The sequence below is a fragment of the Musca autumnalis genome, unplaced genomic scaffold (genome assembly GCF_047663935.1).
Source record: "Musca autumnalis isolate F117 unplaced genomic scaffold, ASM4766393v1 scaffold_5, whole genome shotgun sequence".
Classification (NCBI taxonomy): domain Eukaryota; kingdom Metazoa; phylum Arthropoda; class Insecta; order Diptera; family Muscidae; genus Musca; species Musca autumnalis.
The window spans coordinates 42,518,875-42,537,496 of record NW_027412088.1 but is presented as its reverse complement, the minus strand read 5'-3'; the positions used below and the strand labels follow the sequence as shown (position 1 = coordinate 42,537,496).

At 37.6% G+C, this 18,622-nt stretch overlaps 1 protein-coding gene across 27 annotated transcripts in view; it reads left to right on the top strand.

Moving 5' to 3' along the window:
- The window catches only part of jbug (filamin-type immunoglobulin domains fbug), a 250,789-nt gene that overhangs the window by 128,512 nt on the left and 103,655 nt on the right, over positions 1-18,622 (top strand). For all 27 annotated transcript variants that reach the window (XM_073989964.1, XM_073989955.1, XM_073989957.1 and 24 more), the window contains 3 exons: positions 6,308-6,958; positions 7,016-7,321; positions 7,377-8,414. In XM_073989964.1, the coding sequence (XP_073846065.1) occupies positions 6,308-6,958; positions 7,016-7,321; positions 7,377-8,414 (1,995 nt within the window). The remainder of the gene's footprint in view (positions 1-6,307; positions 6,959-7,015; positions 7,322-7,376; positions 8,415-18,622) is intronic.

The window sequence follows — 18,622 nt, the reverse complement described above, 5'->3', positions numbered from 1 at the left end:
AGTCAGGGAGTTTCAGAATTCCGTGGCCTTTTTTGGACGTATAAACTTGCCGACCAAAATATCGAAACATTTGAGTATAAAAATTATATATAATTGTGGGCGTTGCGAGTAAATGCTTTTGTTGTGCTTTTGTGGAGAAGATACCTGAAAGAATATCCATTTTGGAAGTGGACCTAATTTTGGAAGACATTCCTTTTGATAGTTATCGTGTTAAGCCGTAATTTTTGTTAGTCATGGGAAGATTTAGAGCTTTTGACCGTTATGTCAGGAAGCATGGACTTACCCTAGACAAATAGAATATCGCTATAAACAAGACCGCAAGGAATAGAATTGGTCAACATGTCTAATGGATTCTCGAACATCCTTTATATTGGTCCTATGTTGAAATTTTGTGAGTGAGGTATCCGAAGAGGTTGTCCCATAAAGACCCTCTTGGTACTTGATATACCATATGTACGTCCGAAAGTAATTTTAGGATGTTCAAAGTTTAGGTTAAATCGGATATTGAAATTTTGTGTGGAAGGTACCTGTACGAGTGAACCGATATAATTTTACTTCGAACCTAGTCTATGTCTCGAAGAAATCAATTTGGACATTCGAGAGTTATTGTGCGCACCATTTTAGCGAAACATTTTGTAGTCTTGTGGGAAAAAAGGAGTGAACCGATATGACCTAAAGTTCGGTTTATCTGTTCGAGAGTTATCATTGTGCTCGAGCCAAACAGACGAACGAACTGGGCAGAAGGTTGTGCGTAATTTCTTTTATTTTTTCTGTAAGCGTCCCCTTAGCGAAATGACTGTTAAGCATGTTATGTCTCCAATACTAATGCAAACAACGTAATGCGCATTTGTATGGGTTACCTGATGCTGGCCTATAACAACAAAAGTCTGGGGAAAAGTTTTATACCACCAACGAAGAATAAATACCAAATTTCAGCCATTTCGTAGGAATGTTGACGCCAACGCCTTCAAAATACCGAATATTAGGAGGTACTGTTCTATGGGGGCTATATCAAAACGTGGACCGATATAGCCCATTTGCAAAACCAAAAATAGAAACTTACAAAGCTCTATCTTAAACATTGGGAGCTGTATTTTCCAGAAAGTTGTTATTTGAAATCTTCGGTAAATTTTTGTAGTTGACTATATCCATAATTTTTGGGCGGTTCGGTATCTGAGAAAAAAGCATAAAAATCGAATATTTTCAAAAGTTTTTGGTTATTTTCACATTTAAGAACCGGTCATAGACATTTCGTATGTTTCAGAAAGTTGTTTGCTGATATCTTTGCTACATTATTGTGGTCCATTGTTTTCTTGAATTTTGCAGCGTTTAGTATCTATGGAGCAGGAACCGGGAAAAGAGGATACAAATCGCATTTGATTTGCTATTTTACCATTAAGAACCATTTCTACAGAGTTTGTATGATCTAGAAAGTTCTGTACTAAGATGTAAGGTACATTTTTATAGTTGGTTGTTTGCTTCTATTTTGATCGGTTTTATATCTGTAGACTAAAATCCGAGAAAAAATTAAAAGGGAAATTTGACTTTGACGATTTTGACCCTGAAGGTGAGGTTGAATGGATTTTATGTGTTCACAATTATTATTCTTTAAGACGAGAGCTACAACTTTTCCTCTGCGAGTAAACCACAACTCTTAGAGGTTTAGAAGCTACGTGTTTGATGAAACGATCCCTTTTGACATCAAGACCTCAAATCTTTGGCGGCCCATAATTTGTGATACGGAAAAACGCCGGGACACGTATCTTCTTATATTTGGTGTTCTATCCCGCTGCGATGTCAGAATATGGTTAATAATTTTCGTGTCGCACAGTGTAATAAGACGACTAATCTCCCTTTCCTGGGGGTTAAATCGAATATTTATTGATGTAAAACAAATTTATAACCTACTGATGTTTAAATACGATAAGAAGTGTTTAAATAGCAAATGGTGATTGGTAACTTGGATTCAGTGGTTGTGGTTGTGGAAGCTTCGTACGAGATAAGTGGCTGATGGGCTGTTCGGACTCAGCGATTTGCAGACGACCGGGACCTCGATGATTGGGTGTTCGGATGCGTAGATGCTCTGGTAGACGATTTGAGAATGATCGGGTACTAGATGATTCGTTGCTGGATAGTAGACGCTCTGATTATGATCGGGGACTCGGTGAATCGAGGTTACGAATTGAAGATATTCGGGAACTAGATGATTCGTTGTTCGTGTTGCTGACGTTCAGGTGGTTCGGCCAATTCGGGGTTTAGCGTTCGGCTCTAGTGTTGCAGATGTTCGCCACGTGTTGAAGAGGTTCGGTCCCTTGGTGATTCGGTGTTCGGCCACTCGGTGATTCAGCATTCGAGTAATCGGCGCTCGTGCTGTCGTCGTAACGGAATGCCGAGTGGCCGAACCACCTCAATACGAGCAGCACGAGTTATCGTATTGTGCTACGATAACTTCTAAAGTATACTAAAAGTACCGACTAGTGGAACAACACCCGAATGTGGAATGGAACAAAACACGAGGAGGGTGTGGAACAACACCCGAAGGAGGAATGGAACAACACCCGACGGAGGAATGGAACAACACCCGAAGGGGAATGAATGTATTAGCCACCGCACAAAGAGGTAGCTCTTAAAAATTCTTCCAAACACTCTCTACATCGGTGATGCTCAAAATATTTTGTGCACTAGTCTCTCTGAGCGAGTTTTTCCTTTGCTAAACCACGAAAGATGAGAAAAAAGAGAACATATGTTGTTGTTGCAATCACGTTAACGTATATGGGTGACCTTGGCTGCTCTACACTCCCGTGTCAGTTGGCGGACTACAAACACTCAATTGTTATCAAGCACGTGTCACACCCAAAACAACTGGAATACTTGAGTGTATAGTCGCACAAAGTGATTGATAATTACTCAGCAGTTGTCATCATGCCGATTAACTCAAATTGCACTGAAACGCACACCTATCAAAGGAATGCATGTTAACCCAACAATGTGTATTGGTTGGCTGGTTGTGATGTTGTTGGGTAGTGGGGTCTTGCTATTGTTGTTGTTTCTATTTACGTGATCATTTTGTCACGTTACACCATGAAAATGTAAGCTCTGACACATCGTTTTAAAACAGCGCCTTTTTGAACGGACGTAACATGGAATTGATGGTTCCCTCTATGGGGTCCAATCCCAAATTTGTTGTTAACTGCATTTTAAGGTCTCCAGCTCCTTACACAAGCTAAACATGTTTCCTTTGAGGGCTGTGGGAGTATTGTTGTATTTTTTTTTTTTTTTGACCGATGTAAGTCCTTCTGTTCTTGATAACTACGATATATTTTTTCATGGCAAATTCGTGCTCCCGGACAACAGGCTGCCTTCTCGGATCGTGTTGAAATTTTTCCGTAGATAATGGCCCAAATGTTTGTATATTCTCTCCCGCACAAAACTGCAGTTAAGTATATGTTGTAACGTGACCGTTTCATACAGTTCTCACATCTCATTCGACCCGCATTGATATCCAACCCACCTTAATATTTCCATTATCCCGTCAGTACCAAACATGCATACAAACTTACCCCATACTCAATAGTGGCCTATCATACATAATATAGCATATGTTGGGTTCAGTGCATTCAACAGCAATCCTATTCAGTTACAATTCTCATTCACTTCGTGCAACCGCCCGAATATGTATTCTGGTTTCATTCACCCAGGTCGTCGATCACCAGCCGAACAAAGTACGAATGGACGTGTGGCTCGTCCGCAGTCTACCATTCTAGTTAGCTACGATTCGAACCAGTTCGTAGCAAGCTCACAGCTCTTAGCAAGCTCTCAGCTCCCAGTCAGCTCAAGCTCATAGCCAGCTCCATGCTCTTAGCCAGCTCCCATTAACCGATCTCTTCCCCCACAGCAACCCGAGCCGAGGCACACACCCGACGACTACCGACAGCAACCCGAATACGACAGAGCCGAGCCACATACCCGACGATTGCCAACGAGCCGACAGCAACACGAATACTACAGAGCCGAGACACACACACACGACGATTGTAGACGAGCCGACAGCAATCCGAACACCACAGAGCCAAGCCACACACCCGACGACTGCCGAGTTGACAGTCACCCGAATAGCCGACAACATCCGAATACATCAGAACCGACGCAAGCATACACGATTGCCATCTAGTCAACAACAACAACCCGGCTACCATTGATCCCATATCTAAAACCCGATCACCATCCAGCCGATTACAACAACCATATTGTCATCTATCCATTGGTTACCTAAGATACATCTCATCCATATTCCTCACACATATTGTTCGTCTATCAAACACCAAGAGTTTTATAATAAACATTGAAATTGTAAACACTCGTGTTTTACTTGAGGTTTGTGGGTCCTTGGTCGACCCTGGCAGCGACTGAGCTTACCTCAGCCCTAGAGAAAACCATTCGTTATAATGTTTTACAGCAGTAGCCTTTGTGGTATATATTACAAGATTATTGTTATAATACCCTCATTTTATACGGGCAAACTGTACCTCATGCAAATAATGGTTTTAGACCCCAAGTATATTTGGACGAAATCCGTTTCAGACAATTTTGAGTTGATTTAGCCATGTCCGTCCGTCTGTCTGGCTGGAGCGCACGATAACTCTCGAAAGGTTCAACCAATTGGCTTTCGTAATATATTGTCCAAACTTAGTTTAAATTCGAAGATGGGATATATCGGTCCACTCCTTCCGGTACCTCCCCCACAAAAGTTCGAAAATGTTCGGGAAATTTGTGTACACGATAACACTTGAAGAGAGTAACCGATTTGGTCTGTACTTTACACATCGTGAAACTTCTATTAAATTTCTATGAGGTTCCCATATGGACTCAATCGGTCCACTCCTTCAGGTACCTCGCACACAAAATTTCGGGAAAGTTCAGTTTAGGACCTGCACTCGAATCGCTTTGTTTTTTGTTGTAGCACTTGGATTTACTGCCCGCTCCCCTACGACGGTAAAAGGTTTATCTGAGGCAAGTCCATACTTCCTGAAAAAGAGCCTGAAGGGTGCAAAAAAATCCTATGAAACTGTGTGTAGGGGTTGGAGCGCAAGAAGACTCTTGAACGGATCAACTGATTCGGTCCAAATTGTGGCCTTCGTAATAGTTTCCCCAAACTTAGTTTAAGTTTGAAGATAAGCAATATCGGCCCACTTTTTCAGGTACCTCTCCCAAAAAGGTTCAAAACTGTTCGGAAAAATTGTGCGCACGATAACTCTTGAAGGGAGTGACCGATTTGGTCCATACTTTGTACATCATGAAATTTCTACCAGACCTAGATGAGGTTACAATATGGACTGAATCGGTCTACTCCTACGGGTACCACCCACACACAATTTCGGATAAGTTCAATTTTCGGATAAGTTCTCGAATCACTTTGATTTTTGTTGAAGGAACTTGCATTTGGTAAAAGTTGTTTCCGGGTCAAGTCCATACTTCTTGAGAAAACAGTCCGAAAGGTGTAAAAAACCCCTATGGAACCATATGCAGTGGTTGGAGAGCACGATAGCTCTCGAACTGATCAACCGATTTGATCCAAAATTTGGCCTTCGTCATATTTTGTTCAACATAGTCTCCGTTCGCAGATAGGCACACAACTTTCGGTACTTCCCCCCAAATATTTAAAAACCAGCACCAAAATGGTATGCACGGTATCTCACGAAAGGGACAACCAATTTGGTCCAAAATTTGGATCTCCTTTTTTTCTAAATTTAGTTTAACTTCTAAAATGGCCCATATCGGTCCTCTCTTAGGGTACCTCCCCTACAAAAGTTCAACATTTGTGTCTAAGTGCAGTTTAGGGGGTCTGTTCGAAGATCCTCAGGAAATTTATACCAATGCTGTTCATTGTGGTCCATGCTTCCTGGCACAGTGGTCCAATGTGGCACAGTGGACTAGTGGGCACGATATCTATCGAAAAGATATGACTCCCAAAATAAGATCCACTTCCGTAATGGACCATGTCGGTCCGTGCCTTTAAAAACCTCCTTCGCAACACTTTTGGATAACACCAATCCATAATTTTTGTCGGCAAGTTCAAATATCCAAAATGGGCCACAAAATTCTGAAAGACCCTAAATACATTCGATCTGTCCGTAGATGAAAGTTTCAATTCACATAGGCTGAGGGTATATCTCTGTCGGTAAAGCCGACTGATACTTTTTACTTGTTTTAAAAGTTATAGCCAAAAATATAGTGATAAATTTGAGAATTTATATTACTGTGTCTTCATTAACTAATACCCTTTATGTTTGTTTTCCTCTCCTTCCAGGTTCATGATTGGGCAACAGATTTCTGTGATGGCACCTGTCTGTGTGCCTTGGTGGAAACACTACAGACCCGCCCGTTGAAACCAGCATGGAATCGTCGTCCTGCCAATCAACATCACTATTTGGAGAATGCCACCACTGCACTCAAATCCATCGAAGAAGATCACATCAAATTGGTAAATATTGGCAATGTTGATATTGTCAATGGCAATGTCAAATTGATTTTGGGCTTGATTTGGTCACTGATTGTACGCTATCAAATTGGTCGAAGTAAATTCCCGCCACGCAAGTTAATGTTGGCATGGCTGCAGGCTGCTTTGCCCGATTGTAAGATAACCAATTTGACAACCGATTGGAATAGTGGTGTGAATTTGGCAGCCCTTTTGGATTATTGTAAGCCGGGCTTGTTTCCACATTGGCGTTCGCTGGATCCCAGCCAGAGTATTCGTAACTGTACAAACGCCATGAATTTGGCACAAAGTGAATTTGGTGTACCCAAGGTTTTGGAACCGGAATATTTGGCATCACCATGGCTGGATGAGCTGTCGGGCATGACATATTTGTCGTATTTCATGAAACCAGGTGGACCTGGTTATAATGCCACCATGCGTTGGGTTAATACTCAAGTTAGAGAACAAGTGCAGAATTTTACGGTGAGAGGAAATTTGTTTTGAGTAGAGAATGGATTTAATTTTTCGTTTTAATTGCAGACCGATTGGAATGATGGCCGTGTTTTGTGTGAAATTATCAAGGGTTTGGGTGGTCCAGCCCCGGCTCCTGAAAAACTCAGCACAGACCCCTTCCACTATGAGAACAATATACGTAAGGCCTTGGAGGCTGGCACCAAGCTGGGTGTCCAACCAGTATTAACGGCAAAGGATATGGCCAATCCTGAGGTAGAACACTTGGGCATTATGGCCTATGCGGCCCATTTGCAGTGGGTGCCGCCACGCCCTCCCCTATCTGATATGGTAAATGTGTTTTTGGAAAGCACTTCGGGAAGGGTTGGAGAACCGGTAAGCTAGGAAAAAACCTTTAAAAATTCGTTCTTTCTAATCAGTTTATTTTTAGAGCCACTTCCGCATAGACGTTTTATCTCGAGATATTAGTCTAAGCCATGTCAAAGCCTTTGTGGTACCACCCTCCGGCCATCCTCAACCCGTGAAACTAAATGGCCACGGTGAAGGGGTCTATGTTCCAGACAAATATGGCATGCATGAAATTGTGGTGGAAATTGATGGCGACAGCTTAGGTGGCCACTTCTTTAGGGTCCTGCCACGTTTCATACAGGTTGCTCCACCCGGTATGGCTCCCTGTGCTCTTGGTAGTCTGGTCGAGGTTTTGGTCAATGCTACTGGTGCCCCCAAAACCGAAGATATTCTAGTTACCGCAGTCTCGCCAACAGGCATTTCCCACAATTGTCCTCTGAAAAAAGTCGAAGAGGGCCACAGTGCCATATTTAAGCCCGATGAAGCGGGTATATGGGAAATTGCCATTACATATCAGGGGCGCCACATACAGGGTGGTCCCTTCACATGTGCTGTATTTGATGCTTCGGGAGTTTCTGTGCATGGTCTTGATGGAGCCATGCCCTTGAGGGCCCACTCCTTTGAAGTGGATGCCCGTGGTGTTGGTGTCAATGGGGAATTGTATGTCGATATTGTTCACGACAAACGTTCCCTGGTCTGTTCGGTGGAGAAAATTGTAGACAACAAATATCGTGTCACTTTCATACCACGACAAAATGGCAAATATCGCGTCTATGTCTACTTTAATGGCTACGATGTGAAAGGTTCGCCATTTATTATGCGCGTCGGTACCAAGGGACGTTCGGGTAAGACACGCAGCAGTCCACTGCATGATACCAAACATCGTTCGGAAAGTCCTTCAATGCATTACACCTCTACCACATCGACGCGACACAATGATTATCGTAATGCAGCCACATCATCTTTATCACGTCGAGATCTGATGAATCATCACTCGAACACAAGTTCCACCAACATTGGCGCCAATGAACGGCAACGTTCCTTCTCGCCACAGTATTCACCCAAACAGGATACCACAGACTTTCGCACCAGTTCCAGTTACTACAAACGCGAAAGTGAGGTAAGTGATGGCATCCATACGAATATTTTTGTTTCCTTTTGGTTTTGGGGGTAGTAGTAGGCGGTGATGGTTATTGACGTAGGCTCAACAACCATACCGTTGAATTGTGGGTGCAGGGAATAAACAAAAAGAGAGGAAAAAAAAAACGAAAACGCTTAATTGAATTTGTGTGTTGCATTTTAATGGTGTTAAGGAAAAATTGCTCAATTCAATGTTAAATGTTAAGCCTTTCATTCACTGGACTGACACTTCAATTGCATGCTAATATAGCAATAACATTAACTTGAGAGCGGAGGCTTTTTTTATTTATATTTATATAACAATAACATTTATTCAAATATGCATAAGTTATACGAATTGAGATTATATGTACAGTTTAAACAAAATAATGTGAACTAAAGAAGCTACGTTAAATTTTATTTTCTTAAAGTAAATTTAACCTTTTCAGCCTGGCTGAATAACATTTTCTATAGGAAAATTGCTATTCAGCCTGGCTGAATAACATTTTCTATAGGAAAATTGCTATTCAGCTTGGCTGAATAACATTTTCTATAGGAAAATTGCTATTCAGCCTGGCTGAATAACATTTTCTATAGGCAAATTGCTATTCAGCCTGGCTGAATAACATTTTCTATAGGCAAATTGCTATTCAGCCTGGCTGAATAACATTTTCTATAAGCAAATTGCTATTCAGCCTGGCTGAATAACATTTTCTATAGGCAAATTGCTATTCAGCCTGGCTGAATAACATTTTCTATAGGAAAATTGCTATTCAGCCTGGCTGAATAACATTTTCTATAGGCAAATTGCTATTCAGCCTGGCTGAATAACATTTTCTATAGGCAAATTGCTATTCAGCCTGGCTGAATAACATTTTCTATAGGCAAATTGCTATTCAGCCTGGCTGAATAACATTTTCTATAGGCAAATTGCTATTCAGCCTGGCTGAATAACATTTTCTATAGGCAAATTGCTATTCAGCCTGGCTGAATAACATTTTCTATAGGCAAATTGCTATTCAGCCTGGCTGAATAACATTTTCTATAGGAAAATTGCTATTCAGCCTGGCTGAATAACATTTTCTATAGGAGAATTGCTATTCAGCCTGGCTGAATAACATTTTCTATAGGAAAACTGCTATTCAGCCTGGCTGAATAACATTTTCTATAGGAAAACTGCTATTCAGCCTGGCTGACGTAGGCTCAACAACCATACCGTTGAATTGTGGGTGCAGGGAATAAACAAAAAGAGAGGAAAAAAAAAACGAAAACGCTTAATTGAATTTGTGTGTTGCATTTTAATGGTGTTAAGGAAAAATTGCTCAATTCAATGTTAAATGTTAAGCCTTTCATTCACTGGACTGACACTTCAATTGCATGCTAATATAGCAATAACATTAACTTGAGAGCGGAGGCTTTTTTTATTTATATTTATATAACAATAACATTTATTCAAATATGCATAAGTTATACGAATTGAGATTATATGTACAGTTTAAACAAAATAATGTGAACTAAAGAAGCTACGTTAAATTTTATTTTCTTAAAGTAAATTTAACCTTTTCAGCCTGGCTGAATAACATTTTCTATAGGAAAATTGCTATTCAGCCTGGCTGAATAACATTTTCTATAGGAAAATTGCTATTCAGCTTGGCTGAATAACATTTTCTATAGGAAAATTGCTATTCAGCCTGGCTGAATAACATTTTCTATAGGCAAATTGCTATTCAGCCTGGCTGAATAACATTTTCTATAGGCAAATTGCTATTCAGCCTGGCTGAATAACATTTTCTATAAGCAAATTGCTATTCAGCCTGGCTGAATAACATTTTCTATAGGCAAATTGCTATTCAGCCTGGCTGAATAACATTTTCTATAGGAAAATTGCTATTCAGCCTGGCTGAATAACATTTTCTATAGGCAAATTGCTATTCAGCCTGGCTGAATAACATTTTCTATAGGCAAATTGCTATTCAGCCTGGCTGAATAACATTTTCTATAGGCAAATTGCTATTCAGCCTGGCTGAATAACATTTTCTATAGGCAAATTGCTATTCAGCCTGGCTGAATAACATTTTCTATAGGCAAATTGCTATTCAGCCTGGCTGAATAACATTTTCTATAGGCAAATTGCTATTCAGCCTGGCTGAATAACATTTTCTATAGGAAAATTGCTATTCAGCCTGGCTGAATAACATTTTCTATAGGAGAATTGCTATTCAGCCTGGCTGAATAACATTTTCTATAGGAAAACTGCTATTCAGCCTGGCTGAATAACATTTTCTATAGGAAAACTGCTATTCAGCCTGGCTGAATAACATTTTCTATAGGAAAATTGCTATTCAGCCTGGCTGAATAACATTTTCTATAGGAAAATTGCTATTCAGCCTGGCTGAATAACATTTTCCTATAGGAAAATTGCTATTCAGCCTGGCTGAATAACATTTTCCTATAGGAAAATTGCTATTCAGCCTGGCTGAATAACATTTTCCTATAGGAAAATTGCTATTCAGCCTGGCTGAATAACATTTTCCTATAGGAAAAGTATTATTCAGCCAGGCTGAATAACAATTTTCCTATGGAAAAGTATTATTCAGCCAGGCTGAATAACAATTTTCCTATGGAAAAGTATTATTCAGCCAGGCTGAATAACAATTTTCCTATGGAAAAGTATTATTCAGCCAGGCTGAATAACAATTTTCCTATGGAAAAGTATTATTCAGCCAGGCTGAATAACAATTTTCCTATGGAAAAGTATTATTCAGCCAGGCTGAATAACAATTTTCCTATGGAAAAGTATTATTCAGCCAGGCTGAATAACAATTTTCCTATGGAAAAGTATTATTCAGCCAGGCTGAATAACAATTTTCCTATGGAAAAGTATTATTCAGCCAGGCTGAATAACAATTTTCCTATGGAAAAGTATTATTCAGCCAGGCTGAATAACAATTTTCGTATGGAAAAGTATTATTCAGCCAGGCTGAATAACAATTTTCGTATGGAAAAGTATTATTCAGCCAGGCTGAATAACAATTTTCGTATGGAAAAGTATTATTCAGCCAGGCTGAATAACAATTTTCGTATGGAAAAGTATTATTCAGCCAGGCTGAATAACAATTTTCGTATGGAAAAGTATTATTCAGCCAGGCTGAATAACAATTTTCGTATGGAAAAGTATTATTCAGCCAGGCTGAATAACAATTTTCGTATGGAAAAGTATTATTCAGCCAGGCTGAATAACAATTTTCGTATGGAAAAGTATTATTCAGCCAGGCTGAATAACAATTTTCCTATGGAAAAGTATTATTCAGCCAGGCTGAATAACAATTTTCCTATGGAAAAGTATTATTCAGCCAGGCTGAATAACAATTTTCCTATGGCCAGGCTGAATAACAATTTTCCTATGGAAAAGTATTATTCAGTCAGGCTGAATAACAATTTTCCTATGGAAAAGTATTATTCAGCCAGGCTGAATAACAATTATCCTATGGAAAAGTATTATTCAGCCAGGCTGAATAACAATTTTCCTATGAAAAAGTATTATTCAGCCAGGCTGAATAACAATTTTCCTATGGAAAAGTATTATTCAGCAGGCTGAATAACAATTTTCCTATGGAAAAGTATTATTCAGCCAGGCTGAATAACAATTTTCCTATGGAAAAGTATTTCCTATGGAAAAGTATTATTTTCCTATGGAAAAGTATTATTCAGCCAGGCTGAATAACTATTTTCCTATGGAAAAGTATTATTCAGCCAGGCTGAATAACTATTTTCCTATGGAAAAGTATTATTCAGCCAGGCTGAATAACTATTTTCCTATGGAAAAGTATTATTCAGCCAGGCTGAATAACTATTTTCCTATGGAAAAGTATTATTCAGGCAGGCTGAATAACTATTTTCCTATGGAAATTATTATTCAGCCAGGCTGAATAACAATTTTCCTATGGAAAAGTATTATTCAGCCAGGCTAAATAACAATTTTCCTATGGAAAAGTATTATTCAGCCAGACTGAATAACAATTTTCCTATGGAAAAGTATTATTCAGCCAGGCTGAACAATTTTCCTATGGAAAAGTATTATTCAGCCAGGCTGAATAACAATTTTCCTATGGGAAAGTATTATTCAGCCAGGCTGAATAACAATTTTCCTATGGAAAAGTATTATTCAGCCAGGCTGAATAACAATTTTCCTATGGAAAAGTATTATTCAGCCAGGCTGAATAACAATTTTCCTATGGAAAAGTATTATTCAGCCAGGCTGAATAACAATTATCCTATGGAAAAGTATTATTCAGCCAGGCTGAATAACAATTTTCATATGGAAAAGTATTATTCAGCCACGCTGAATAACAATTTTCCTATGGAAAAGTATTATTCAGCCAGGCTGAATAACAATTTTCCTATGCAAAAGTATTATTCAGCCAGTCTGAATAACAATTTTCCTATGGAAAAGTATTATTCAGCCAGGCTGAATAACAATTTCCTGGCTGAATAACATTTCCCATAGGAAAATTGCTAATCAGCCTAGCTGAATATCAATTTTCCTATGGAAAAGTATTATTCAGCCAGGCTGAATAGCAATTTTCCTATAGAAAATGTTATTCAGCCAGGCTGAATAGCAATTTTCCTATAGAAAATGTTATTCAGCCAGGCTGAATAGCAATTTTCCTATAGAAAATGTTATTCAGCCAGGCTGAATAGCAATTTTCCTATAGAAAATGTTATTCAGCCAGGCTGAATAGCAATTTTCCTATAGAAAATGTTATTCAGCCAGGCTGAATAGCAATTTTCCTACAGAAAATGTTATTCAGCCAGGCTGAATAGCAATTTTCCTATAGAAAATGATATTCAGCCAGGCTGAATAGCAATTTTCCTATAGAAAATGTTATTCAGCCAGGCTGAATAGCAATTTTCCTATAGAAAATGTTATTCAGCCAGGCTGAATAGCAATTTTCCTATAGAAAATGTTATTCAGCCAGGCTGAATAGCAATTTTCCTATAGAAAATGTTATTCAGCCAGGCTGAATAGCAATTTTCCTATAGAAAATGTTATTCAGCCAGGCTGAATAGCAATTTTCCTATAGAAAATGTTATTCAGCCAGGCTGAATAGCAATTTTCCTATAGAAAATGAATGAATTGAATTCAGCCAGGCTGAATAGCAATTTTCTATAGGAAAATTGCTATTCAGCCTGGCTGAATAACATTTTCTATAGGAAAATTGCTATTCAGCCTGGCTGAATAACATTTTCTATAGGAAAATTGCTATTCAGCCTGGCTGAATAACATTTTCTATAGGAAAATTGCTATTCAGCCTGGCTGAATAACATTTTCTATAGGAAAATTGCTATTCAGCCTGGCTGAATAACATTTTCTATAGGAAAATTGCTATTCAGCCTGGCTGAATAACATTTTCTATAGGAAAATTGCTATTCAGCCTGGCTGAATAACATTTTCTATAGGAAAATTGCTATTCAGCCTGGCTGAATAACATTTTCTATAGGAAAATTGCTATTCAGCCTGGCTGAATAACATTTTCTATAGGAAAATTGCTATTCAGCCTGGCTGAATAACATTTTCTATAGGAAAATTGCTATTCAGCCTGGCTGAATAACATTTTCTATAGGAAAATTGCTATTCAGCCTGGCTGAATAACATTTTCTATAGGAAAATTGCTATTCAGCCTGGCTGAATAACATTTTCTATAGGAAAATTGCTATTCAGCCTGGCTGAATAACATTTTCTATAGGAAAATTGCTATTCAGCCTGGCTGAATAACATTTTCTATAGGAAAATTGCTATTCAGCCTGGCTGAATAACATTTTTTATAGGAAAATTGCTATTCAGCCTGGCTGAATAACATTTTCTATAGGAAAATTGCTATTCAGCCTGGCTGAATAACATTTTCTATAGGAAAATTGCTATTCAGCCTGGCTGAATAACATTTTCTATAGGAAAATTGCTATTCAGCCTGGCTGAATAACATTTTCTATAGGAAAATTGCTATTCAGCCTGGCTGAATAACATTTTCTATAGGAAAATTGCTATTCAGCCTGGCTGAATAACATTTTCTATAGGAAAATTGCTATTCAGCCTGGCTGAATAACATTTTCTATAGGAAAATTGCTATTCAGCCTGGCTGAATAACATTTTCTATAGGAAAATTGCTATTCAGCCTGGCTGAATAACATTTTCTATAGGAAAATTGCTATTCAGCCTGGCTGAATAACATTTTCTATAGGAAAATTGCTATTCAGCCTGGCTGAATAACATTTTCTATAGGAAAATTGCTATTCAGCCTGGCTGAATAACATTTTCTATAGGAAAATTGCTATTCAGCCTGGCTGAATAATACTTTTCCATAGGAAAATTGATATTCAGCCAGGCTGATTAGCAATTTTCCTATGGGAAATGTTATTCAGCCAGGAAATTGTTATTCAGCCTGGCTGAATAATACTTTTGCATAGGAAAATTGTTATTCAGCCTGGCTGAATAATACTTTTCCATAGGAAAATTGTTATTCAGCGTGGCTGAATAATACTTTTCCATACGAAAATTGTTATTCAGCCTGGCTGAATAATACTTTTCCATACGAAAATTGTTATTCAGCCTGGCTGAATAATACTTTTCCATAGGATAATTGTTATTCAGCCTGGCTGAATAATACTATTCCATAGGAAAATTGTTATTCAGCCTGGCTGAATAATACTTTTCCATAGGAAAATTGTTATTCAGCCTGGCTGAATAATACTTTTCCATAGGAAAATTGTTATTCAGCCTGGCTGAATAATACATTTCCATAGGAAAATTGTTATTCAGCCTGACTGAATAATACTTTTCCATAGGAAAATTGTTATTCAGCCTGGATGAATAATACTTTTTCATAGGAAAATAGTTATTCAACCTGGCTGAATAATACTTTTCCATAGGAAAATAGTTATTCAGCCTGGCTGAATAATACTTTTCCATAGGAAAATTGTTATTCAGCCTGGCTGAATAATACTTTTCCATAGGAAAATTGTTATTCAGCCTGGCTGAATAATACTTTTCCATAGGAAAATTGTTATTCAGCCTGGCTGAATAATACTTTTCCATAGGAAAATTGTTATTCAGCCTGGCTGAATAATACTTTTCCATAGGAAAATTGTTATTCAGCCTGGCTGAATAATACTTTTCCATAGGAAAATTGTTATTCAGCCTGGCTGAATAATACTTTTCCATAGGAAAATTGTTATTCAGCCTGGCTGAATAATACTTTTCCATAGGAAAATTGTTATTTAGCCTGGCTGAATAATATTTTTCCATAGGAAAATTGTTATTTAGCCTGGCTGAATAATACTTTTCCATAGGAAAATTGTTATTCAGCCTGGCTGAATAATACTTTTCCATAGGAAAATTGTTATTCAGCCTGGCTGAATAATACTTTTCCATAGGAAAATTGTTATTCAGCCTGGCTGAATAATACTTTTCCATAGGAAAATTGTTATTCAGCCTGGCTGAATAATACTTTTCCATAGGAAAATTGTTATTCAGCCTGGCTGAATAATACTTTTCCATAGGAAAATTGTTATTCAGCCTGGCTGAATAATACTTTTCCATAGGAAAATTGTTATTCAGCCTGGCTGAATAATACTTTTCCATAGGAAAATTGTTATTCAGCCTGGCTGAATAATACTTTTCCATAGGAAAATTGTTATTCTGCCTGGCTGAATAATACTTTTCCATAGGAAAATTGTTATTCAGCCTGGCTGAATAATACTTTTCCATAGGAAAATTGTTATTCAGCCTGGCTGAATAATACTTTTCCATAGGAAAATTGTTATTTAGCCTGGCTGAATAATATTTTTCCATAGGAAAATTGTTATTTAGCCTGGCTGAATAATACTTTTCCATAGGAAAATTGTTATTCAGCCTGGCTGAATAATACTTTTCCATAGGAAAATTGTTATTCAGCCTGGCTGAATAATACTTTTCCATAGGAAAATTGTTATTCAGCCTGGCTGAATAATACTTTTCCATAGGAAAATTGTTATTCAGCCTGGCTGAATAATACTTTTCCATAGGAAAATTGTTATTCAGCCTGGCTGAATAATACTTTTCCATAGGAAAATTGTTATTCAGCCTGGCTGAATAATACTTTTCCATAGGAAAATTGTTATTCAGCCTGGCTGAATAATACTTTTCCATAGGAAAATTGTTATTCAGCCTGGCTGAATAATACTTTTCCATAGGAAAATTGTTATTCTGCCTGGCTGAATAATACTTTTCCATAGGAAAATTGTTATTCAGCCTGGCTGAATAATACTTTTCCATAGGAAAATTGTTATTCAGCCTGGCTGAATAATACTTTTCCATAGGAAAATTGTTATTCAGCCTGGCTGAATAATACTTTTCCATAGGAAAATTGTTATTCAGCCTGGCTGAATAATACTTTTCCATAGGAAAATTGTTATTCAGCCTGGCTGAATAATACTTTTCCATAGGAAAATTGTTATTCAGCCTGGCTGAATAATACTTTTCCATAGGAAAATTGTTATTCAGCCTGGCTGAATAATAATTTCCATAGGAAAATAGTTATTCAGCCTGCCTGAATAATACTTTTCCATAGGAAAATTGTTATTCAGCCTGGCTGAATAATACTTTTCCATAGGAAAATAGTTATTCAGCCTGGCTGAATAATACTTTTCCATAGGAAAATAATACTTTTCCATAGGAAATACTTTTCCATAGGAAAATTGTTATTCAGCCTGGCTGAATAATACTTTTCCATAGGAAAATTGTTATTCAGCCTGCTGAATAATACTTTTCCATAGGAAAATTGTTATTCAGCCTGGCTGAATAATACTTTTCCATAGGAAAATTGTTATTCAGCCTGGCTGAATAATACTTTTCCATAGGAAAATTGTTATTCAGCCTGGCTGAATAATACTTTTCCATAGGAAAATTGTTATTCAGCCTGGCTGAATAATACTTTTCCATAGGAAAATTGTTATTCAGCCTGGCTGAATAATACTTTTCCATAGGAAAATTGTTATTCAGCCTGGCTGAATAATACTTTTCCATAGGAAAATTGTTATTCAGCCTGGCTGAATAATACTTTTCCATAGGAAAATTGTTATTCAGCCTGGCTGAATAATACTTTTCCATAGGAAAATTGTTATTCAGCCTGGCTGAATAATACTTTTCCATGGGAAAATTGTTATTCAGCCTGGCTGAATAATACTTTTCCATAGGAAAATTGTTATTCAGCCTGGCTGAATAATACTTTTCCATAGGAAAATTGTTATTCAGCCTGGCTGAATAATACTTTTCCATAGGAAAATTGTTATTCAGCCTGGCTGAATAATACTTTTCCATAGGAAAATTGTTATTCAGCCTGGCTGAATAATACTTTTCCATAGGAAAATTGTTATTCAGCCTGGCTGAATAATACTTTTCCATAGGAAAATTGTTATTCAGCCTGGCTGAATAATACTTTTCCATAGGAAAATTGTTATTCAGCCTGGCTGAATAATACTTTTCCATAGGAAAATTGTTATTCAGCCTGGCTGAATAATACTTTTCCATAGGAAAATTGTTATTCAGCCTGGCTGAATAATACTTTTCCATAGGAAAATTGTTATTCAGCCTGGCTGAATAATACTTTTCCATAGGAAAATTGTTATTCAGCCTGGCTGAATAATAATTTCCATAGGAAAATTGTTATTCAGCCTGGCTGAATAATAATTTCCATAGGAAAATTGTTATTCAGCCTGCCTGAATAATACTTTTCCATAGGAAAATTGTTATTCAGCCTGGCTGAATAATACTTTTCCATAGGAAAATAGTTATTCAGCCTGGCTGAATAATACTTTTCCATAGGAAAATTGTTATTCAGCCTGGCTGAATAATACTTTTCCATAGGAAAATTGTTATTCAGCCTGGCTGAATAATACTTTTCCATAGGAAAATTGTTATTCAGCCTGGCTGAATAATACTTTTCCATAGGAAAATTGTTATTCAGCCTGGCTGAATAATACTTCTCCATAGGAAAATTGTTATTCAGCCTGGCTGAATAATACTTTTCCATAGGAAAATTGTTATTCAGCCTGGCTGAATAATACTTTTCCATAGGAAAATTGTTATTCAGCCTGGCTGAATAATACTTTTCCATAGGAAAATTGTTATTCAGCCTGGCTGAATAATACTTTTCCATAGGAAAATTGTTATTC